Source organism: Metopolophium dirhodum, chromosome 1, assembly GCF_019925205.1.
Source record: "Metopolophium dirhodum isolate CAU chromosome 1, ASM1992520v1, whole genome shotgun sequence".
Taxonomy (NCBI): domain Eukaryota; kingdom Metazoa; phylum Arthropoda; class Insecta; order Hemiptera; family Aphididae; genus Metopolophium; species Metopolophium dirhodum.
Window position 1 is genome coordinate 119,748,129 of NC_083560.1, and position 25,381 is coordinate 119,773,509.

At 28.2% G+C, this 25,381-nt stretch overlaps 2 protein-coding genes and 1 pseudogene across 3 annotated transcripts; 1 reads left to right on the forward strand and 2 right to left on the reverse strand.

Annotated features, from left to right (window-relative positions):
- Positions 1-8,333: 8,333 nt before the first annotated feature.
- On the forward strand, positions 8,334-21,890 carry LOC132936316 (uncharacterized). Of its 2 annotated transcripts, none has more exons than XM_061003016.1 (4): positions 8,334-8,485; positions 8,638-8,846; positions 8,934-9,028; positions 21,664-21,890. In XM_061003016.1, coding segments are annotated over exons 1-4 (345 nt in total). In that variant the 5' UTR covers positions 8,334-8,483; the 3' UTR covers positions 21,703-21,890. The 2 variants fall into 2 exon arrangements, with proteins under 2 accessions (XP_060858999.1, XP_060859001.1); XM_061003018.1 differs by lacking the exon at positions 21,664-21,890 and adding an exon at positions 10,047-10,261.
- LOC132936492 (uncharacterized) lies at positions 12,106-16,721 on the reverse strand (annotated as a pseudogene).
- Positions 21,891-21,898: 8 nt separating the features above from the next.
- Positions 21,899-22,550, reverse strand: LOC132953574 (uncharacterized). The gene is made up of 3 exons (XM_061025963.1): positions 22,423-22,550; positions 22,185-22,326; positions 21,899-21,910 (listed from the first exon to the last, which is right to left on the reverse strand). Exons 1-3 carry the CDS (start codon positions 22,548-22,550, stop codon positions 21,899-21,901), a joined length of 282 nt encoding a protein of 93 aa, XP_060881946.1.
- Between the last annotated feature and the right edge of the window lie 2,831 nt (positions 22,551-25,381).

Below are 25,381 nucleotides of genomic sequence, written 5' to 3' on the forward strand. Positions count from 1 at the left end.
TTATCCGACTAACCAAAATAGTTAAAAATAAAATTATTAATCATTTATAGGTACCATTTATAGCCCATAGGTACTTTTTTAATTTGCTTTAAAATATATTATTTTTTCTTTAATGCATTTTATTATGTTAGAAAAATAAGTGTTATTATTTATTGTTAATAATCAAGTCAATAAATCTATAAAAAAATATGGTAGATATGCAGTGTTTCTAATAATAAGTTAAAAATAAAAAGTATATGTGTATTAAAATTATGACTTATGAGCTTTAACAAAACATTTGCTTTTACGATATAAGAGATTAAAAAAAAAATTTTCATTGGTGTATTAGTTTTTTAATTACTTACTTTAATTTTAATTAATCCATACTTGTGTAGTTTGCTATAAAAAAATTATATATATTTCTTTAATACATTTTATTTTGTTACAAAATAAAGCCCCGAAACAAAAATACGGTAAAAAAGCACTGGCTATAGGAAAAAGACCCCTTACCAACGAACACGAAACATTCAATGATTATGCTCTAAATATTCCAAATTTTCAACTTTTATACACATTTTATTATCAGAATTATTGATATGTATATTATTATTGTTTTCAACATAATGTATTATTGTGCTTTTAATAAATTAAACATAATTATTCATTTTTGGTACTTTTTTATCATATTATTTGATAACAATTGGTATGTACCTACACCAACAATTGTTTTTCATCAATCAATTAATAAATTTATATAATCAGGGCCGTTCAGAGGGGGGGGCAACGGGACCATTTTGCCCCAGGCCCCATTGTTGGAATATTTTAGGGGGCCCCCAAAAAGTCTTGATGTATAATAATTAAAAACAAAGAACTATCACCGACCACCGTTATTGAGACAAAAAATATCTTCTTTGCGTCATCCACATAATATTAATACTTAAAATAAAATTAAAATATAATTTAACACTTATACAGTCATACAATGCGCGAGTATAAAAGCATGACGTCCAGTCACGTAGTCAAAACAATTTCCTCCACCTCTCGTCTATGCCACCGTTTCTACTTAATAATATTTTAATATATTAGTATAATGTGTATATGTGTGTAGTATAATGTGGATAGATCGCGATAACGATACTCGATTTGCTACGATAGGTGACGGTGCACGCAGCACGCGATATTTTTAGACAAAAACCTATAACCGATACATTGTAGAATTGATTATTCTGAATAGTAAACCACAACCTGCACGGCCGCACCAGTCGGTTGCTTATTACTCGACAGTAGACGTATACCACACTACCACAGTGTCACTGTATTTTTATAAATTTATTACTAGCACAGTAAATAGCGATTAGCAGAAACACGAATATTAGTAAGTAATAATTGATTAAAATATATACATATTATTCTTTATTTTTATTAAAATGATTAATTTTTAATATTTCTATTAGTCTTTAAAGAAGTATATCTTCGTATTGGGGCATTAAGCTATAGTCTGTATCATTATATGTACCTGTACTTACAGAATAAAACTAAATTATACCTAATACGGTTATACCTATTTACATTCATAATTACATGTTAAATTTATTGAAGAAAACATTTTTTTTTTACTTGTTATCTAAATATTTTATAGCATTTTCCAGTGGCAGACTGGGAGAAAAAACAGTTTACATGTCTATAAAATTGTATTCTATGATTATCATAGTGGTTTACCCCTCGTAAATTAATTAAAAATTGAATATAATATATATTATAATAATATTATTTAAAAAATATAAAAATGTATTCATTTATATTTGTGGTTTACCTCTCGTAAACTAATTTAAAATTGAATAAAATATATCCTATAATATTATTTAAACGAGAGACTTTTTTCCGTTTACTGTACTCGATTACTTAATTTAATTTCTAATAATTTAATCAAATATATAAGAAAGGACTTCAAAATATACTACCTCAAATATGTATTTGTCTTCGAATACTTTCTACCATTCCCACGTCTGTGTCAACGGGAGAAAGATCTTTCAGTAAACTGAAATTAATAAAAAGTTATTTACGTTCAACTACAGAAGAAAACCGCTTAAATCATTTAATACTTCTCTCCATCGAACACAAGTTGGCAAAGACTCTAGATTATGATGATGTTATAGACAGCTTTGCTGAAAAAAAAGCTAGGAAAAAGGTGTTTTGATATACATTTTAATATTTTATTTAAAATAATAAAATAATATACGTAAATTTTTTTTAATTTTCTTAATCTACCTTATCTATTTATTTAATCCTATAAACATCCAAGTTAATATTTTCTTTGAATATTTATAACCATCTAGGAATAAATTGTAGTTTTTTGTATACATGGTAATACATTGCTAATAATGTATTGAATAATATTGATATAAATAATATAAATAATATTCAATTCTATAATGTAAGTATGTAATGCAGTAGGTACATGAATTTAAATGAGCTTGATTGGTTAAGGTTTGGAAAAATACGTTCATAAACATTTTGTTATTCTCAGTGAGTATTTTGTTTATCATATCTTATTATTATGGTCGAAGGGCCCCCAAATTAATTTGCCCCTGGCCCCGAAAAACCTTGGGACGGCCCTGTATATAATTGTATATATTAATGATTAAAACTTTTGAAATTCCTTTGAAATAGAAACAAAAATATAAAATAGGAAAATAGACAATATAGTACTTTTATTAAAAAATAAAAATTTAGTAGATACCTATTTACCTAAGTAAAAAATTGCATAACTATACATTTTAGCTTTTACCTATAACTGCACCAAATGTATTATACTACTTATTATATTTAGATATTTTATTAATTAATTATGAAGAAAAAAAAGGTGGGTAAGAGGATGTCACTCTGTTACATTGTAGGTTACAAGTAGGTCACTGAATAATGGATGGTATTAAATTTGAATTCAATGGTATAATATCATTGTATACGAAAAACGATTCTGAATGGAGAGTGGAGACGGTTTGTCAGTGTAGATATTTTATATTATATTTATATTGTTATAACTTATTATTAATAGCCGGTATGTTGAATTAATATTATAAAATTACAACAAAATAACTAAAATCGTTATTCTTGGTTATAATGTGTAATTTCGCCCACACAAAAAAAGTGTTTTTATATTTTTGAGCTTTTTATTTACAGAATAACCTCTACTTACGTAGTGGAACCTTGTTTTAAATCTTCAATCCTTATTCCTATTAGTTATAATAGTTGAAAATTGTATAAATGTTTGACTACAAAACCAATTTTTAATTTTAAATTTGATAAATATTGTAAAAAATCAAACTTTAAATGCTTATAAAAAAAAATTGTACCTATGTATTTATAATATTATTCAACCACCAACTAATGTGACAATATATCAGGAGCCTTGTATTGAATTTAATGCTTTTTGACCCAACGAATAACATTTTATTGACTTTCATAGAAAAAAAAACTAAAAAAATTGAAATTTGATATTGTCAATAAACATATCAAAATAAACATAAAATAAATATATGATATAAATCTCAAGTGTCTATGGTTGTTCGTTTTTGAATTACAACAAAATAAGAAAATCGCTACAAGAAAAATCGAGTGGATATCCAATGCTGTATAAATTTGAACTTCAAACGCTCATAAAAATTTAATTTGACTTTCTTACAGATATTTTTTTTTTTGATAAAGGTACATAACTTTATAAGTAATCTTGTATTACATTTTAAAATTATAGATTTAAATAGAAAAAAAGGTGGGTTAGTGGATGTCGATCTGCTGTACAGTAGTTTAAAAGTGGGTCACTGTAATGGATGGAGTTAAATTTGAATTCAATGATATAATATCATTGTATAAGAAAAACGATTCTGAGCGAAAACGGTCAGTCAGCCTATGATATTACCAAGTATATTTGATGATATTATTGTGAATAAAGTAATTTATATATAACCTATTTACGTGGAGCCTTGTTTTAAATTTTCAATCCTTAGCCATAAAAGTTTAGGTTGATCTACTTAAACAATGATTTTTTACAAATTACTGTATCAGCTTATTTGCGACATGGACTCTAAAAACACGCTTCCATACGATAATTTGAATAATTGTTGTTTTAGTATAATATTTGATAAAGTATTTTCGAGTGCGATAATCAATATATTATTCGACATACTAGGTATATGCCATATGGTTACATACTTGGTATTAAATCGATAAACATATATTTTATGTATTTAAAATTATACTCCAGCTCCAGCAGTAGGTACCTATCTCACATAGTAGCAGTGGTGGTAAAATTATATTGTCTTGACGGTAAAATATGTCAGTAATTGCACCGAGACAGCGGTAAAATGCTATCGAACACAATATACTGCTAACGCCGCAGTAAATTATACTATATTTAATATTATAAGGGATTTTATAATCATATAATATTATGCAGACTGCAGTCGGTTAAAAATATGATGATACCTATAATAATATATTCTAGTTTTAAAAATGACGTAATATTTGTTATTTAGCAAATAAATTTAAAAATGTCATGTCTATAATCTTACATTTATTAATAAATATTATTTTAAATTCCTAATCTTAAAAAGGTTGAAAAGTTATCTAAGATCAACTATGAATGAAGTAATGTATTTTAGGAAATATTTTTATAAAAGTTATGTTATAACGTAACTGTATTAACTATTAGATTCTGAGCGGAGCGATGAAGCTAATGGGTTTTACCATGGTTAAATATATAGGTATGATCGCAACTTTGTGATACGCAGGTGTCATGGCCGCCACTGGCAGTGAATTTTATCATTTCGATTTATTGGCTAACAAAACCATACAAATTATTAATTTCTTGGCTAAATAAATCCAAAAATCACTGCCAGCTGAGATTCCTTTCCATGCTAAAACATGCAATAATTGTACGTGCGCAGCCCATAAAGAAAATGCGTCTCAATGCGATCATATCTATATAATAATTATTTAGCCATGGGTTTTATAATGGTGTTTATTTATTTATTTATTATCCTGTATACAAAATTTCTACCAGAAGAAGTGCTTCGATTTCAATATATAGTACCTACCTTATCTTTTAGCAAATTGAATGAAGATGGTGCTTTAGGGAAGTTATTTTTTGATTTTCTCAATAGTTATTTAATGCTACGGGAAAAACCACCAACAAATTACGAAAAACCGAAAATGGCCAAACATTGTGTAATAAAATTTGCCGTATTCTCTGTTCCTTCATTCCTATTGTTATGTTTTTCTTCGTTTACACAATTATAATTTATACTTTATAGTGAATAACACTGTTGATTATAATTTATAGTTATAATATTAATTATAATCAATGATAATAGGTACATTTAGTAATATTACGATAATTACATATACCTATACCATAGTGATAGTACCATACGCATGCCTAGCGGAAGGCACAGGCAACACAGGCCTATGCCTGGGGCGGCATTTCCTTGGTGGGAGGCAGGGCTGTATTTAGGATAATATGTTGATACTTAGGCTAACACGAATTACGATCTCAGAAAGTAGCAAGTTGGTATTTTTATTAATAAAAAAGGAATTTTTATGTGCGTATAAGTATGTGATTCATAGCCAAGTCTAACGCCATGTAGTTTTGAAATAAAAAGTCAAAGGGGTTTAAGTTTATTTTATTGATTTTTCTAATAAATTATTATTTTTTTTCATTTTTCAATAGTTATTTTTAAAAAGTATATGTACGTCTCATCTTGTAATGTAGATAATATATAACATGGGTTTTTAATCAATATTATTAGGGGGTCCCAAACCCAACTTCCAAGTTGTATCTTACAACTTGTAACAAAATTTAAAAAAAAAATAGTAATGAAATAAAAAAAAGCAAAAATAATATTATGTAGTATGTTGTATGTACACCAAGACTAAATTGTGATACCAAATTTAGGTTTAAAACTTTTAAACTATAAACATCAAAAATTTATAAAAGTATGAAGTTAAAAACTTGTTCATTTTCACGTGTTATTTATATTCAGTTAAATTTTAAATTTAATTTTTATATAATAAACCGGATTTATATCATAATCCGGATTGAGTATTTTAATCTGGATTAAACGGATTGTTGCTTTTGTTTCAATCTGGATTAAACGGATTGTTGCTTTTGTTTCAATCCGGATCAATCCGGATCGGTAATCCGGATATGGATTGATCTGGATTTGGTGCTCAGCACTAGTCGTAACCTCCTGCAATATTTTTAATTAATTACAGACAACGGTGGCTGAAAACTTAGAGGTATCGTACCCATGTTATAGCACGCATAATATGATTTGTATGAATATTTTTGTATAACAAATTGTACCTATATTATTAGTATATTAATAAATTATGTAATTAATAATTTTGATAATAATTTTTATAAAAGGCATATATTAGCATTTAGCGTTAATATTGTAAAGTTATTCGATCTTACGAATTTTATTGTAAAATGTTCACTGTATGTCGTATAAAAATTATACGTAAACTATATTCATAATAATATACTTTAATTAAATTATAATAATTAAATAATCTATTTAATCTTAATTTTTTAAGTACAAAGATTATTATTTTTAATACTAATAAGGTGTTTGTATTATTGTATTGCTACGTACGGGGCCCCTCTACTCCGCTCCTACACATAGTTAGAATATACCAATATCTAATGTACTAAGATAACTCATAGATGGTTGGGATGATGTCAGCGTAGTGCACAAGACCCTGGGAGAGCAACATTATAATTGTTAGCAACCGATTCAGCATCCGCCAACGGCCAGATGATGGAACCCGAGCCAGTAAGAATATCTGCGGGAACTCCGCGACGTGCAATAGATTCTATGAATCAGATCTTGGCACTGTGACAACACGGCCGTGGGTACCTATACGTACTTATTATAACGGAACCCCGCATCGACCAAAGGCACATCTCCAACCCTGAGTCATAGGTCAGTGTTCGCACTACGAAATAATCAACCATCTAATTATGGAAGGCCCCAGGGACGATGGGAACCACCGACGCAGTCCGCCAGGGATCTAGTAAAAGGAGGAGATAGGACTATATGGAGTCCTGGGAGCGGCCCATTATTCAGACGTGATCTTGCCACCGTGATCTTGCCATACGTACGCACTCCTATACCTCTTCGATTATGGTAATCACTATTTTTTCGTTGGACTTAGATTATTTTCGTTAACGGCCTATTTCGGACTTAGAGAATATTTGAGCAATCGCTATTTTCTAAGACACCAGTATTCGTCGTTAATTCAAATAGCTAACCAGTATAAATTTAACTTGTCTTTTTACAATTTTTAATAAATAAGTTCATCGAACTACAATTTTTTGATCATTTGACGCTTCTACCATCATCCTATCTTGTCAGTTGTCACCATCTCCTGTAAGACGGATGCACGCAACAGTATATATTATTGTACCTTAATCTATACCAAAAATTAAAATAGGTCTATTAGTCTGAAAAAGTGATACATTTAGGTGGTTCTAGTCAGTCGAAAAGAAAAAAATTCTTATTCTTTAATATATTAGGCTACAAGGCTTATGGACTTAGTTAGATTTCTTGGTGTCGCTATAATTAGTCAATACTTATAATGGTATCTTTTTATTAGTTTAACTATAAAAACAATTGAGATGTTCTGTTTAAAACACTTATTGTACCTATATTATAACATAATACAATGAAAATGGTTTTCTATGCTCTTGCACAATATGTATAATATACTAACACAATTTGTGTCTGGGGTTAAAATATTGCACATTACAATCTAAATGGCGTCCTAGCCTCGACACACCCACACACCCACACACACACACACACACACATACACACACACACACACACACACACACACACACACACACACACACATAACAGCTACCGCCTCTGTCGATCTCAGCGCTTTAGCGGTGGCGGCGCCTGGCGCAATATTAAATGGAAACGGCTATAATAGCTCATAAGTTACGTACAGCGACGCGCAGCCATTCTCGCGTTCGCAGGTACAACTGTACATTTTCTGTACAAAAAAATAATATTCAATATTGTTGTTCATTAAAGTTAAATTCTAAAACATTTAATGTCTGAAATATATATAAATAAAAATTCAAAATTAAATTATACGATTAAAATTTTAAAATTCAAAATAGTACAAAATACCAATATAAAGAAACAAATAGAGTACACAAAAACAAATAAAGCATACAAAAAGGGGGGCACTGTTATGATGGTACCACTGTCCTTCATCGTACGGCGCGTGCGGGTGTGTGTGTGTGTGTGTGTGTGTGTGTGTGTGTCGAGGCTAGGACGCCATTTAAATTGTTTTTGTAACGACCAAACAGCCGTTCTCATGCCAGACATCAGACGTCATACTATTTCAAACAGTTATTCAAAAACGTTGATCTATTATATTTTTAAAGGTCGTAATAATTTGGCACAGAATCGAAATTTCTAAAGAAGACGATGTAAGTACCTTAATAATATTTATAGGAGGCTAACTTCCTTTCTTCCACATATATTTTCAATAAATAATTGGATCTATTATTCGTATGCCACCCTTTAAGTTATTATTCAGTCAGTTAAAAAAAATATTTATGAATATACGTGTGTATTTCAGGAATTGTTTAAAAGCAGTTATTTTATTATGGACTTGCATCATAGCTTTCCATTCATTAGTGACCGCTTTCGAGATAGAAGGTAAGGACATAAGTGGAGTAGTAGTAAACACTTGTGGAGGATTGCTTAAAACTATTGAAGTAGACTTTGTTTATATACGTATTGAAAAAACCCAGCTACTCTTTGATGTGATCTACAAGACTCCATTAGGTATGTGACAATTTTAGTGTAAAACTAAAAAACCTACATTATACCTATACTTTATTGATTATTATAATGTAATTGAGTATTTTTTAGCTAAAACTGGACCACCAGTACATCTAAGAATAACTTATGATAAAACGCCGTGTAATGAACAGCATGAAATTCAAAAACTCAAACTCCCCGTAAAGGTATACCTAATTAATATTTTTAATTGTTAATATTAGTAAAATTTAATATTATTGATTTTAATTTTAGACTTGTTTATTTTCATCTAAATTTAACGTAAAAAATATAAAAAGTGAAAAATTGTCCATAAGATATCGATATATTAATATTTTTTTCACATTGTTACAACTTTTTTGGTCTGAATTAAATGTATGTTTTTACCAAGACATTAAACAACCACAAAATAAATAAACAAAAAATGTGGTTTCGGCTTTTCATTTGAACATATATATACTTACAAGACTGTTGGTTCAACCCCCCTCCCAACTAGGAATTCTTTTGGATTATGTACACTTAGAAATAATTAAGTATTTATTTAAAAACTCTAACAATAAAGTTCTACGGTTTTCGATTTTTATAAGTGGGTATTCTTATGCAGGTATAGTAGGTGTCGAGTGTGTACTAGATGTGATAAATTATTAAATTCGATGATTTATCTCTCTGTACGAATAATGATTCTGAAGAATCTATGTTTTTTGATATTGCTTTTAAAGAAACTTATTTTCCCATTAATATTACGAAAGATTGGTTTAAATTTTCCCAAAACCGATGCATTCGTTACATATTTGTTTAAAACAATCAAGAATCTTACATGCCTATAAAAAGTTCAAAAATAGTCAATATATTTTGAAAATTTTTTCTTGTATGGAAAATTGACATATAAACATTTTATGAAAATTTTTAGTATATACGAATATTTGTTTTTGAGTGAATATAAAATCAAAGCATTTTTACTCCACCAAATGGTGATGACAAACAGAACAAAAAGACACATCATTATGAAATCACTCCGCTCAGAATCTAAATATTATAAACTAAATAACTATGTGGGTTTTTGAGGCTTTCAATTATATTATGGTACCATCAGAATTATATTATGAGTTTCAATTCAATGTACTATTTGTATTTAAAGATAACATACCTAGATAACTAAATTATTACTATACAAAAATTGATATTGTATGAATTAAATATTTACAGTTCCCAAAATAATGGAGTAATACAGTATCCAGATAGGCGTTAACAGTCAAGCAATTACAATTCAATCAATCACTGCAAGATCACAAAGAAATGTCATAGAAATTATAAAATGTTTAAATAATTATTTACATTAACATATTTATTATGTTCAGTTTTAAACTTCTGTATTGCTAAGTAATATAATATTTGTTTTGGGTTATTTGAAAAATTGAAGTTACATTACTTTTCTTTTAGGTAAGAGTTGGCATTTTAATATTTGTTTGGTTAGGTCAATAACCGTCTTAATAAGTATAAAAATGTTGCACACTTCCCTCGATGGTTCTCCAACTATCATTTAATATTATTTTACAATTAATATCAAGCTATTAATTAATATCTGTTTTTATGAACATATAACTTCTTCAATTTAAATCATAACTCAGATGAGTCAGATCATATATACTTTACTTAACTTGTACTCTGCAGGGAAATTGTCTATAGATCGTATGGAACAATTTGTAAAAATTATATGTTATATTATTGTGAACTGTAATTGAAAACTTGAAAATAATTTGCAACGCTGAAAGAATAGTGATTTAAATCAAAATATCAAAATATTGTGAAATTGACTTTTAATGTTTCATTATATCATTTATAGTCATTATAAATAGGATTTTTAATTAATTTTTCTGTTTCAATCTTACATTATTCCTAATATTTTATAGTTTACTTTTATTTGCTTAAAATAATAATTTAAGTACCATTTCACCTTTGTTTTATTGTAAATCTGGTTTCAGTCTGACTTATGTCATTATTAAATACAAAATAATAGGTATGTAAATACTCGTTAGTATTGCATATTTTAACTACTTGATACATTTTAGGTACCTACTTTACATAAAAAAAAAAATTTGTTTATACTTTTGAGATAAAATTTATTAATACAACATATTATAATATTTAACAACAAGGCACTTTGATCTTGAATTTTGGTAGAAATCCATTTTACGTACAAACCGCTTAAAACAACATAACACAATATTATAATTAATTATAACATTAAGAGGTTACTGACACTAATTTAATCATAACATTCTATAAATAGTTTATGATTATAATAGGTATTTATAAAAATACTAGCATTTCTTATAATAGGTATAATAATATTATATTATTTTTTTTTAAATAATTATTCCCATGTGAAACTGTTACTTTTGAGATAGGTATGACTTTGTTCCAGCTAGAAAAATATTGTGTAACAATATTAGTCAGGCCAGAATAAAGTCACAGCTTATTCAAATCATAATTAAAAACGGAAAGTGTTTAATACATATTACAGACATTTTTACCGCTGATATCAAATATTTTTTCAGAATCAAAATGAGTCAATGTTAAGTACTGTAGAAATGGCTTACTTGGGGCAGTTTTGAACTTTGACAATGTATATCTCAGTTAATAATTATTGTATGGGGCCAGTAAGCATATCAAAAGTTGTCTCTTAGTCTATACTTTAATATGGATTTTAATTTAAACTTGTATACTTAATTCCTGATTTTATATATTTTTTTTTTGTGGCTGCCCCAAGTAACCTTTGAAAAAGCGTATCTTGGTGCTGTTATTTAATTAAAGAAAACTGCCGTCCAAAAAGGGACAGTGGCCGAAAAGGGGGCCGCCTGAGTTGCCTATGGTAGGTATGCTCCTCATCTAAGTTATAACCACTCATATAAATCATCTAGATAGCGCCATTATATTATAATAAAATGCTTTTTTTTTACCTTAATTAATACCTTTTTATAACAAACCTAGTTTTTTTATTTCTTTGTAAAAAAAAAGTAATATAATAATAAATTTGGGTATTATATTTGTTTATTTTGATTGATACATTGTTAAATGTAATGTACAATATTTTAACCCCGGACACAAATTGTGTTAGTATATTATACATATTGTGCAAGAGCATAGATAACCATTTTTATTGTATTATGTTAATACATTATGTATTAAACATTAATTTATAGTTTCTATGATTAAACTGGCATACCCACATAGCAAATGAACAATGAACATCCATAGTATGTATTTAAATGGTCCTAGTAGGATGGTCAGGACTATCCTCAGGACTGCCATGGACCATAGGATACCCATAGAATGCCCAGATGTCCTTTTAATAAATCAAATATATTAGTACATACATACAACTCAATATAAATAAAATAATCTGTATAACTAAGAGTATATAAATTGCTTTTATTTTTCAGTGTATATAATTAGTTTAATTTAATTGTGATTCAAACATTTAGTTTATTTAACACAATAAAAGTTTAATAAATTTAAGTCTGAAAAAGTTACTATTTATGATTAATACATTTAAGCCCCATTCACAAATAACCGATTGAAACTATAAAATTAGTAACTACTTAAAATTCAGTTAAAACAAAAATGTATGAAAAAAAAAAAACATAACAATTAATCTGTTTAGGAATTTTAGGTATAATAATTACGGTATTATGGTAACTGAAGACAAAAACAGTATTTAATTAAAAATGTTACTATGACAGTAATAGTCATACAATAAACTAACATTCATTTGATTAGTATAAAAGTATACAACAGTCTTATAATTATCACATAGTCAAAGTATATATTGCCACAGGGTAACAAATATTTAAATCATGTAAATGAATTCATATTTTAAAAAAATAATTATAATTCAGTATAAATGAACAGTCAGACAAATAATATGGTAAACAAAAAATTTAAAAATAGATCACATAAACTATATATATTTAAATTATGGTAATATGAATTCATAAATTAAAAAAATAATAATAATTCAGTATTTTATAGTTTGTATGTTCTTTACAAGTTACAACTACGACAACTTTAAATTTTTTTCCTAAAAAAAGTATTAATAATATTAATTGAAATTGCAAGCAAAAATTAATGATCATACAAACTTTTATAATTATTTAACTTACATTCTCTACAATATTTTGCTGATTTTGTTTAGTAAATCTTTCATTTGGATGCCGTAACCAGCTTTATATTGGTTCTTGTATTTTTTTTTATTGTAACTTCTGCATTATTTTTTAACAAAACTTCTAAAAATAAAATGCTATGGTTACAAAGGTATATAATATTGAAAAATATGAGTGAACCAACTTTCTAAAATTGCATATCGTTTTAATAAAGCAAATGCTGGTTTGGAAGATTTCCCAAAAAACGTCATTTTTGTTGCCAGTTCATTGGTTAATAGAAATCTCATAAGAATAAAAATGCTTTGTTTGTAGTCACTTGATATTAGTTTTGACATTTTTTTAACCCATGGAATTAATACATTAATCATAGTTGTTGAAAATTAATTATAAATTATAGCAATTTAATAATACCAAATATTTATTTGCAATATTGTCAGTAGTCAGCTTTTCTTCGATTTCAAATAAACTAGTTTTGTTCCCAATAGGAAATTGTAAAATGAGTTTATCAAGTTCTAAATCATTTTCTAAATGATTATCAAAAAGAAGTTGTTTTAAAAGTTGGTTATTAGCATTTACAGACTTATCTTTATAATTGGAATGTCACTTTTAAGTTGGGTAATAGATTTAATTAACCATATTTGGGATTCATGACTGTTAAATGGTCCTGAAATAAAATACAATTGTTTTTAATACCTGACTATTAAAATTTAATTAAGAATATTTACCATCATCATTAATATTATTTTGCAAACTGTTAACTTCTGCTACTGAAATAAAATCTGATGTATTATCATTGTTTTTTTAGAACCTTATAAAATGATGATAATATAAATTACAAGCTAAACAAAATTATCAATTGAAATTCAAAATAATAAAAGTACCTGGTTCAATTTCAAAGGGTAACTGATTAATATCAAGAACAATATCTTCAAATAAATTTGGCGATAATAAAGACAATTGTGGAACATTGAGTTCCGAGTTTTTATATCCTAATAAAATCACATAAATTAATTAACTTAAACATAACTTGCATAAATTAAAAATATATTACTTGAATCCTTTGAGGTACTGAGTAAAGGTGAAATTGAATCATTAAAAGTACCAAGACATTTTTTAATTTTTGGGATGGTGTACTGACTGTCATTGACTCTATAATAGTTAAATATTGAAATTAAATAACTGTAACATCATTAATAACTACTCAAAATTGTATGTTACCTAAATTAAATAAACATTTTTGAGATGAAACAACTGGAGAACATACTTGATAGGCTGGTTTCTGAATTGATGTATATTTTTTTTACCTCTGAATAGTTTTGTCATTTCTGTAGTATCATATTATATAAAATAGTTTTTTTAACTACCTGAATTAAACTAACGCTTTTCCACACAACTATTTATCTGGGTGGATGTGTATATTTTTTCTTTTATTAAGTAAAATTATTTAACTTTTTAAAAATCAAATTATTATTTTTATTTGTATGAGTTATGTATATAATTACCAGGTGGATTTGGTAATGGTAGAATATTATTACTTGGATCAGAGTTTTCAAATTTTCACTGTCACTTGTTGATTTTGCAGCCCAAACTTTACGCATTTTCACTGCAGTACTATAGTCACATTCAAAATCCTTAATAAAATCGTCTAGAAATAAAAATATTAAATTTAAGGGCATATTATTAACAATTGATATATATGAAATGCATGACACACCTGTTTTTTTAAATAGCTTTTTAATCTTGTGTACATCCCAAGTAGTTGTGGGTGTGTTTGGAATTTCCATAGATATAACAGCGCGGTCATACGATTTGAAATTTTTATAATTAAGAAATAAACTAGTTTTTTCATTGATTAACCAATTACTTTGAATAATTTGTAACCCGTCATCAAATTCAACAACCAAAAATCTACAAATGTACATTTTAATAATTAGTATATCATAAGTTTAAGTAATTTGTACCTTTATATCATTATTAAAATTATTAATTATTTGTCTATAATAGAAGGAAAATATTTTTTTTGTGAATTATATAAATTATTACTATAACGTATAAGGTATACTCTAACTTGAACTCGGAGTAGACGTGAATAATATGTTTGAGGATAATATGGTTAATAGGAGACAAGGGGTAAATAGAGAGATCAAAACGAAAGGGTAGCAAATTTTGATTTTGCCTATGTACACATTTTATCTAGAGCCGGCCCTGACCATACGACAATTAATAATAATGAAATAAAACAATAATATTGTTTAAATTATTTTTAAAAAAAACGTAGAAATTATTATGTTTGCCGACTTGGGAATAAAATCCTTAAATTTCCGACTAAAAATTTTTTTAGGTAATATTTTAATGTTTTTAAGGTCATTAACTTCCGAGCCTTAGTTATATAATGCTTGAACTGCACAAATTATTTTATTGCACTTATTCACACTCATAGTTGTTTTATTGTTTATATTTCAATATAATATAATCATGTCCGTCGCTATCGTGTGACTATATTATAATATGTTACGTACATAACTTAAGTGTCATTGACCAGTGTTTGAAATAAATCATATTATTATGCAATATGACACAAATTCAGTGTCAATTTGTTGTTGTTGGATTTCTCACATATTTGTTATTTATTATTATACCTATTATTATTTTATTAACAGAGTATATAATGCAACACAAGAATGTGGCTGAAGTACCTATATTCAGCTGACTATATTTTATTGTCAAAAAAATAAAAAGAACACAGTGTCACAGCAGCAAATGAGTTTTAGAATAAACTGATAAAATAACTAATAAAAAAAAACATCACAACAAATTTGCAAAGTACCTGCAAAAATATAAATATCTAGTCCATATACTCTATGGATTCTTCCCGCTAGCTACTTTAACGGGCAGTAAAGCTTTCCGCTAATAAAGAGACCGCTATCTCGTAATTAGCGGTAACATTTTACGTAACGGTATATTGTAATAATGGAATATTAAAAAGCAGCCGCTAAATGTGTCCGCTACGTTAGCGTACACCTTAGCAGGACATTGTAAGAACGGCTCTTAGTGGCGTAAGATATTATTATTATATTATATAGGTGTCAAAACTTAATAATAAGTCACTATTGACCATAATATATGCGAAAAAGTATATTATGGATATATCAAAATAATCGCTTCAAACCCATGGCTAGAACATACACGTAGAAAAATAAATAATGGGTTATATTTTTGTAGTTATTGAAAACTCGTAATTATACATATAGTATCCAAAACAATAAGATAATGTTACAAACAAATCCATATAGTCTAATCTAATTGATCATTTGTTTTCATATTCGTCTGAAAAAAAAAGATAAGAAATCTTATCGGTATCAACTTAACGACTAAAGCCCACATTGAACTCCGTAGTTGTTCAATATTTTAAACTCAAACTTTAAAATAGGTCTAAAAAAAGACAATTTCAAGATTTTTTTTAATAACAGTTTTAAATCATTATTTGAAATAAATAAAAAATCCGGAGTTCAATGCGGGCTGTAGAATATAATAATATTATAATACATACCGTACCCCCCCCCCCCCTACTAAATTGGTATTTGACACTATATTTGTGAAAAGTATTACAATTGAGGTGGCAACTAAAACATAAAACATAATTTTTAAACTTTATAATGAATTGCCGAAAATTTGGTAAAGTGGTACCGGGTCCAAATTCAATTGAAATAGAGTTCATCGTTGCTTTTTAAAAATCAGTTGTATTTAATATAAACAAACATTAAACGATATACGAGTGACAATAAAGATAAACGTAATATTATTGGAATCGTCCAATGTTACACATTTATATTGGTAAAAATAACAAAAAAAAATTGGAAGATTAATTAAGGTATATGCTTTGAAATGTAGTTGCCACAAATTTACAAGCGTCTATTCGTATAATGTACTATGTAAATGTAATTTGTCATATCTCATAACTCGTAATAATAATAATAATTAGGTAATAAATAATATCTATATAAATTATTTGGCGTAAAAAGTAACACATATTATTATAATATACTGACAAGATAATAAATCGTTACACTGCACACTACAAAAATATTAAAAAATATTAACAATTAAGCAAAGAACCGTGACGCTCATGTGTAAAGAAAATTCCAAAAGAAATGCATATCACATACATATATATTATAATATAATATATTATAAATATAAATAATATTATAAATCAATAATTTTGGGTGTCGTGAGAGAGGAGGTATTTCGTATGATAATAATTGCAGTCTACGTCTATACGTTTGTCTTATAAATAAATCTGTATTAAATATTTTGTTATCATACCAACTCCAAAAAATAAAAACCTAAGTTTGTCCGAGGCATGATTGTTGACAATGTGTATTAAAAAATATATGTTGACAGGTTAGATTTTTACAAAATGTAGGTAGGTACCCACCGAATATGACATTATAGTTACACTGCAAACTTGTTTATTTACCATACATTCACCTTTGACCATTCAATCAATTTTATCTAGCCCTTGCTACATTTTCAATAACTTCATACAATTTTAAAGTTTATCTGTAGGTAGGTAAGTACCTACTACCTATACATAAATTTCATTGTTCGTAAATAATAACTTCGTTCAATAATCGTATGGCCAGTGGCGTAGAAAGGAATTTCTATTGTGGGGGGGGGGGGGGGCTATATATTTATAATTTTTAAGATAAATCACAAGGTAGTGCTTCCCGCGCTAATATTATATATAAAAAAGTTAGCAAATTTCCAAGTGGGTACTAATTTGCTCAACAGTAGGGAGGTGTCTACTTTCTAAATAAGTAAATTTAGAAATGTATTTACATCTATTGAAATAATACTTTAAAAAATTAATATTTCTATAAATAGTTAATTTTAATTTTCAATTTTCATGTAGGTATATAGAAAATAATAAAATAAAAAAGTTTGGTGAACATTTCAAGTAGGTACCTACGGTTATTAGTTTTTGAATAATAAATACAATAAAATAAGAAAAGTCCCATAAGAATTTGTTAATTTACGGATTAGGTATGTATAGGTATCCAATGTCTCTCATAAAAAAATATTATTGATTTACGTTCAACTTTTGTTTTAATTTCCACTAAAAACAACTTATAAGAAATCTTGTATACAATTTTTAAGTTTTTGGCCAAACAAAATAATTTTTATGGATAATAATTTTTAAAAAAACTAATAAAAATCGAAATTTTCTTCTGCCTATAAATAGCTAAAAAAAGTCTAAATATTTTGAAAATGGTAGTATATAAACATAAAGTGAAATTTTAATTTATCTAAAGTACGGTTTTTTTGGTGTTACGCTAAATACCTAACAAAATCGATTATTTAGAAAACCAGTTTTGCGTAAATAAGTATTTCCGTTTTCTTTATTTTTCCCCCTGCACGGCGTTCTTGTGGTACAACCTGTCTATTGGCTATAATCAGGGGCGTCATTTAGTGGTGAGGCAAGGGTGGCATTTGCCCCTGCATTTAATAACTTGGTAAATTACATTCTATCATTTTATCATGATAATTTTAATTATGATAATAATTTATGTTATTGTACAACACATACACTCGTGTATATTTTACACGACACATACATTTGTGCTTGTAATAGTACTTATCTGATTTTACTTGTCTTAAGAGGACGTCACACCCGCATGTGTGTCCGTCTTACAAATGTACAACATAGCAAAAACGGTTTTGCGTGGGACAACTTTTCTCGCACTATATTTGCTGTAGAACTACCAAATTTTCACAACACGTAAAAAAGAACTTTATCTGTGCAACAGCGTACTTTTTTTTAATAGCACTATCCAATCATTTTTTATAAGCAAATGAAATAAAACAAAAAAACGAAGTGTTTATAGAAGCAAATAACTTTTATTGTATTTATGTTACCTATATAAAATATAGGCACGATGTTGCATAAATAATTTTCTATCCTATATATTCAGAAATTTTGGAGCCATTACTACAAACACAGAAAGATAACAGTTTTCCCGCGCAATACAGTTTTTGCTATGTTGTACATTTTTTAGACAAAGACAACACATGCGAGTGTGACGTCCACTTAATTTTCTATGTTTAATGTTAATACAAGTTATTAAAGCATACAATTATATGAGTAAGATATTGTAGGTAGGTATAACTAAATAGCGCACCTGGATTAAAAACGTGATTTTTACCAGAGTGGGTGATTATTTAGACGCGTCTATATGTACGGTAATGACAGGTATGCAGGTAGGTAATCATTTTCGATAACCGATATGAACGAGTAACAACAATAATTAGACTTGATCACAATACATTATTATCATTTATTATATGTGTGTCTTTATTATTATTAGAAAACATTTTGTGGTAGCCGGTAGGTACCTATACTATAATATTAATATGTTCTTTGTTAGGTTTTTTAGGGCATTGAAATCCCAGGTCTTATTATAATTATTATAATTATTGTTTTTGTAAAATACACAATTTATAATAAGATCTGGGATTTCAATGCTCTAAAAAACCTAACAAAGAACATATTAATATTATAGTATAGGTACCTACCAGCTACCACAAAATATTTCCTAACCTAACATGGTACTAATAATAATAATAAAAATTGTGTATCTTACAAAAACAATAATTATTATTAATAATTTACTAACAATATTTATAGTTTTAATTTATTCTGTATTTATATTAAGAAGGTATACGTTTTAGGCAGTTAAAAATGATATCAGGAGGGGTAATAGTAGTGGTAAGTTAGTATCAGTTGTATCTTTTAACTGTGATATTTGTTTACAGTAATTTTTTTTTTTTTAAATCTCTTAGGAGATATACTCACATTCCCTCACCACCAAAATGCATTTGAAACTATCAAAATCTATTTATTTTTCTAAAAAAATAAGAATTTACATACATTTAGAAATTATGAGGATTGGAGTTACCTATTATATGTATATATAAATTATAATTTTTATAAAATGCCTATACTGTTGTTATTTTGGCTAGCCACCGACCGTTACGTATTGGTAAGAACACTTTATAACTTTTTGAGGGCAGAATATAAATCTTAGTTTGCGGAAAATCTATATTTCGTTGTAAAAATTCAAAATTGCATAGAGCTGAAATGGGTTACTATCTAGATTTTTTTCAAATATATTTTGTAATAATATAGGTTAGGTATGTCTACTCAAGTACTGAATTACCTACGTAGGTTAGGTTATAGTAGTTAGATAATATGATAATATGTAGGTGCCAATATTTCATATTTCATACTTAAATATTAATATTGTTTACATTTTATTGATTTAGGTGATATGCTTACTCTTCAAATTGTTTCTGTATTTCTTCTTTTATTTCACGCTTCTGCGTTCTTAACGTATTTATATTTAACGCTAAGCATGTTTTTACTTGATTCACAAAATTTTATTTTTCATTGTAAAACATATATATATATATATATATAAGGTATTCTAAAAAAATTCAAACAGTAGAGTTTTTTAAAAATTATTTAATATATTGAATTATAATAGTATATTGTGCGGCAAGGGCGGGAAGTGAGCTAATTCAGTCGCGGGCGAGGGCCGCATTTCGCCCAAGACTGAAATTTCCTTCCCGCACGAGCCACACATACTATTTTTTGTCACGCCTCTGCGTTCATTGATCGCGCCATCACGGCAAAGGTAATTCAGGCTAGGATTTATACCGTAGTATAGATTTTAGTGTCTGTTTGTTCAGAGAATACGGATGACATCTGAGTTCAGTATGAGTTCAGTTTCAGTACTCTTGAGGATTTCCGTTTTACCGCCCGGTACTTTTGGGGAATTCCACTTTACCGCCCGGTACTTTTGGGGATTCCAATTTTCCGCCCGCTGGACGGAAAAACGTCGCTTTCCAACGCTTCAACCTTCATCGAAAACTAAACTTTTGGTGCAGGCGTGACAAAAACATTTTAACCATACCATAAGTTAACTTTATTTTTCATTAAATCTGAACGGATCTCCTCCATAACTTTGCTTATAGTTTTACAATGGTGAGTTCTATGACTAACTAATTGGCACAGTGCACAATGCCATTTATTGAATTTGGTACAATATGCCTCAATGTATTTCTCTAACGTAAATAATTATATAACTGAATTATATGACAATATTACAAATACAATAAAGTTACGATTCATTTCATTTTATTTATTTACTATAGAAAAAATAATATACTCAACGAGAAATATTTTCAACATATTTTCAATTATTAGATTACCTATAGTTGGTATTTTTTATTATAATATTTTTAGGTATTGAATTAGTTCTTAAAGCAATTAAAGCATTTTTATATAAAGAAAAAAACACCGGTACATATATTTTTGTTTATACGTTTGCGTCAAACGTAATTGTGCTTGATTTGTATTTTATTAAAAACAAAGATATATTATAATTCCTTATTCATATATAGGTACTTGTACTTACATCATCGCAATTTGGACATGGGACTTTCGATATTATGTATTGACCATATTCTCTTCTTTTTGGTATTCCTCATCCATATAATTATTTCTTAAAAAAACTCCAATGACAACAACGTAATATGAATGAAAAGTTAAAACTATATTTGTATTAATATATTTATTCAGATAATGTTTTATACAGGTGCACATTTGTGTGTGGTGGAGACGTGGAGTGGTGTGATTGGGTACAACACGATTGCGAACGTTTTACCTTTTTTATAACACGATTGCAAACGAATGACGCTTATCAGAGAATTTGGTGTTTTACCTGAAAAACGGAACGATTGCGAACGTTTTTATAGACCACTTTGCCAAGCTTACAAAATATTTTTTTTTAATAAAAACTATTGATATTAATTACACAATGAAAACAACAACTACGTTACAAACTAAAATAAAATAAAATAATATTTAATTATAATTATTAATAATACTATTACAAAATCTATGTGTTAATGTTACGTTAAAAGCTGAAAAATAAATAAAATAACGGCTTTTAAAAATTGTTTTCTACATTTTTGCTTTTTTTAAATTTTTTCCCTGGTAGGAATTTCCAGTTTTTCTTAAATATAAAATTAGATCCTTGTGTATTTTATAATCATTATAATTTTGTAATGTTAATTCAATTTTAGATTTATCTTTTTTAGCCATAGGATTATATACGTTGTTTTTAATTGAATTTATTATTGTCAAATTTTGAGCTTGTGTTTCTTTTAAAACTGATATCATGACGTGTGTTGGAGGATGGGGGCTATAAAACTGACCATTGTACGTCCTATGAAAGCTCTCTGGGCCATTGTTAGTTCTACAAAATAATTACAAAAACTTAGAGATCTTGTATTTACTGGTAAAATTTAAGTGGGAAGGAACAAGAATTCAAGTTATTATTTTTAAATCATACCTTGGATTTACTGAAGGTTCTTGTGCCCAAAGATATGGTGGAAATAATGCATCAGGTGGAATATAATATGTCGATACTAAATAGTCTGTAAATACATGACCTTCTTCAAGGCTGGGGCATTCGGGCATTTAAAAATTTGTTATTGACTAACACCATACATACCGCATTACCACATACGTACCCCCTCAACTATACTTGCCATTATTTTCCATTAAATTGCACCCTTACCCTGAGTATACAATAGGTGAAAGCTGGGTGCCTGGGTATATAAAATATATTTTATAATACTTGTGATTACTTCATCAAACTGTTCACAAAATAATGTACAATTGATGAGTCTTTTGATGTGAAACATCTAATGGCGCGGTACGGGAGTTATGAGGCTAACTGTGGCGTGACGACGCCTCAGGCCGGGGCTATATACACAGCGTATCCACCGCGTATTCCGCAGCGTTTTCTGTCGAATTAAAAACGCATTGATTTATTCGTAGCAGCTATACACGACGGGCTATATTCAGGCGTGGCAAAAAAACGGCGGTCGGCTTGCGTTTTCCGCTCAATCGGCCTCAGCTCGGCGATCTCCTCCGCGCGCACACGCTCACCACTATATTTGCTCTGCAGCCTCTGCGCCCCTTCAGTTTTGTCGGTGTACGCGTCTTAAGCCACGCTGTGCTACTTTAATACTTGTGTATGACATAGACCTAATAATTTGGAATACATGATAATATTAAGTAGGTATACCTATATATAGAATAATATTCAAAATAAACTGCAAGGGGTGGAAAAGTGGGTAGCGCTCTGCTTTACAGTAGTTGTCGGGCATGTCATTGTAATGGACGTAAATAATCAAGCTAAATAATATAAAAAAAAAAATGCTAATATGAACATTTGGTGACAATTTCATGAGTTTTTTCGTTTTTGAATTTTAAAATATCAATTGATAAATTGAAAAAATCGATTGATGAGAATTCGTTAATTTACCAATGGATAGAGGTATCCTATCGTAAAACTGTTAAATTCAAAAAATTAATATTACTTTCCGGTAAAGTGTTTATTAAGGTTAAGGTTACCTACCTACACTATTTTCGGCATTTTTTCAACATTTCAATTTCATATAATTTACTCCGTCAGCTTACATCACTGCTACATGGATTAAAACTATTGTAATTACTTAATATTCAAATTTTTGACCAAACTTAACATATTATTATCATTGATATTGTATATTATGAAGAATATTATCTACCTGCGTGAAACTGGCACTACAAAGTTGGCACAATAATCTAAAACCATTCCATTAAACTCTACTCGGACTTTTTGGACGTTGTTGGACAATTGTTGGAATTTGTTGGAAGCTACATTCAAAGTTATGCAATTTCAAAGTTTGTAGTGCCAACTACATGACCAGCACTACATATGCAAAAAAAAACATTAAAACTCTACCAACAATACTCATATAACATTGTTGGACATTGTTGGACACTTGTTGGAATTTGTTGGAACGTATTTCAAAAGTTATTCAAGTTCAAAGTTTGTAGTGCCAACTCCACAACCAGCACTACGAATCAAAAAAAAAAACGCTGAAAACAGATCTAAAAATATACTAATTATTATGTTGCAATCATAATGTTCTCGGCACAGTCATCTCGGTCATCACTATTCTTTCAGCATTTATTCATTATTTAGACTACAGTCCGCAGTATTGGCCGTTCAGCACGCGGGACGCCACGCCCTTTTCTCCAGTACCTCTACTCACTTCTAACTATTATAATAGTTCATAAATTATAATAATACTAGTCGGTTTAAGTCGGTACCATCCTATTCAACACTACATCAACGATTAGTTAGCTATCAGATAGAAGTCCTCTCATAGTGTAAGCTAGCCATAATATAGGTACCTAGTATATAATGTAAAATTGTAATATTATAGTATTTATCAGTGGCGTCATTTGGGGGTTGCAGAACTTTCCCCTCATCCCCTAGAGTCTAGGTTGCTGGTGTAGCTGGGCTTGCAAGAATATGATACCTTTATTGAATTTACATCTGATTCATCGCTGCAAGAAAAATTTAAATCAATGCCATTAGCAGAATTTTGGTGCAGTTCAAAAGATGAATATCCTCAATTGTCACAAAAAGCCGTGTTGGCACTTTTACCATTTGCAACCACGTATATGTGTGAAACGGGGTTCTCTACCTAGGTATCGACAAAAACAAAATACCGCAACAGACTTGATGCCGAACCTAATATGTTATTACAACTTTCATCAATAAAGCCCAATATTAAAAATATTTGTAATAATAAAAAGCAATTTCACGCATCTCATTAAGTAATTATTGTTAAAGTAAAATTATATACAATTTTTATTATTTTTATTATTTTTTTTAACATATTTTTTAATTAAGTACCTTTTAATTAAGTAACACAATATAAGTACCTATATGAAATAATTATATTTTTTTTTGCAAATAATCTGCAAAAAAGCTTAAAAGCTAGAAAACAAAGTAGGGGTTCCACAATAAAAGTGGACGTCAAAAAGGGTTCCACGGATAAAAAAGTTTAAGAAACGCTGCCCTAGACAATTTCGAAAAATACTGAGAATTTTCAATTTTTACTTCTCGAATGCAATAACTATGGATTCACTTTCCTATCAGAAAAGATGCGTAAGTATACTTACTATAGTAAATCGGAGCATTTTTACTACCCTAAAAGTTTATGGCAGACAGAAAAAAACACATACATCATTATAAAACCAATATATTTATTGATACGCTCAGAACCTAAAATGTCAAATGTCTATAAATAGCTCAAAAAGAGTAAAAATATTTTTTTCATGAAAACTATTGAATTTATATAACGTAATTAACATGTACCTAAAGTGAGGTACTGAGATCAATAATTAATATTTATAAATTTTAATATATCAATACTTTATACATTTGCGCGCTATTTTCATAATAT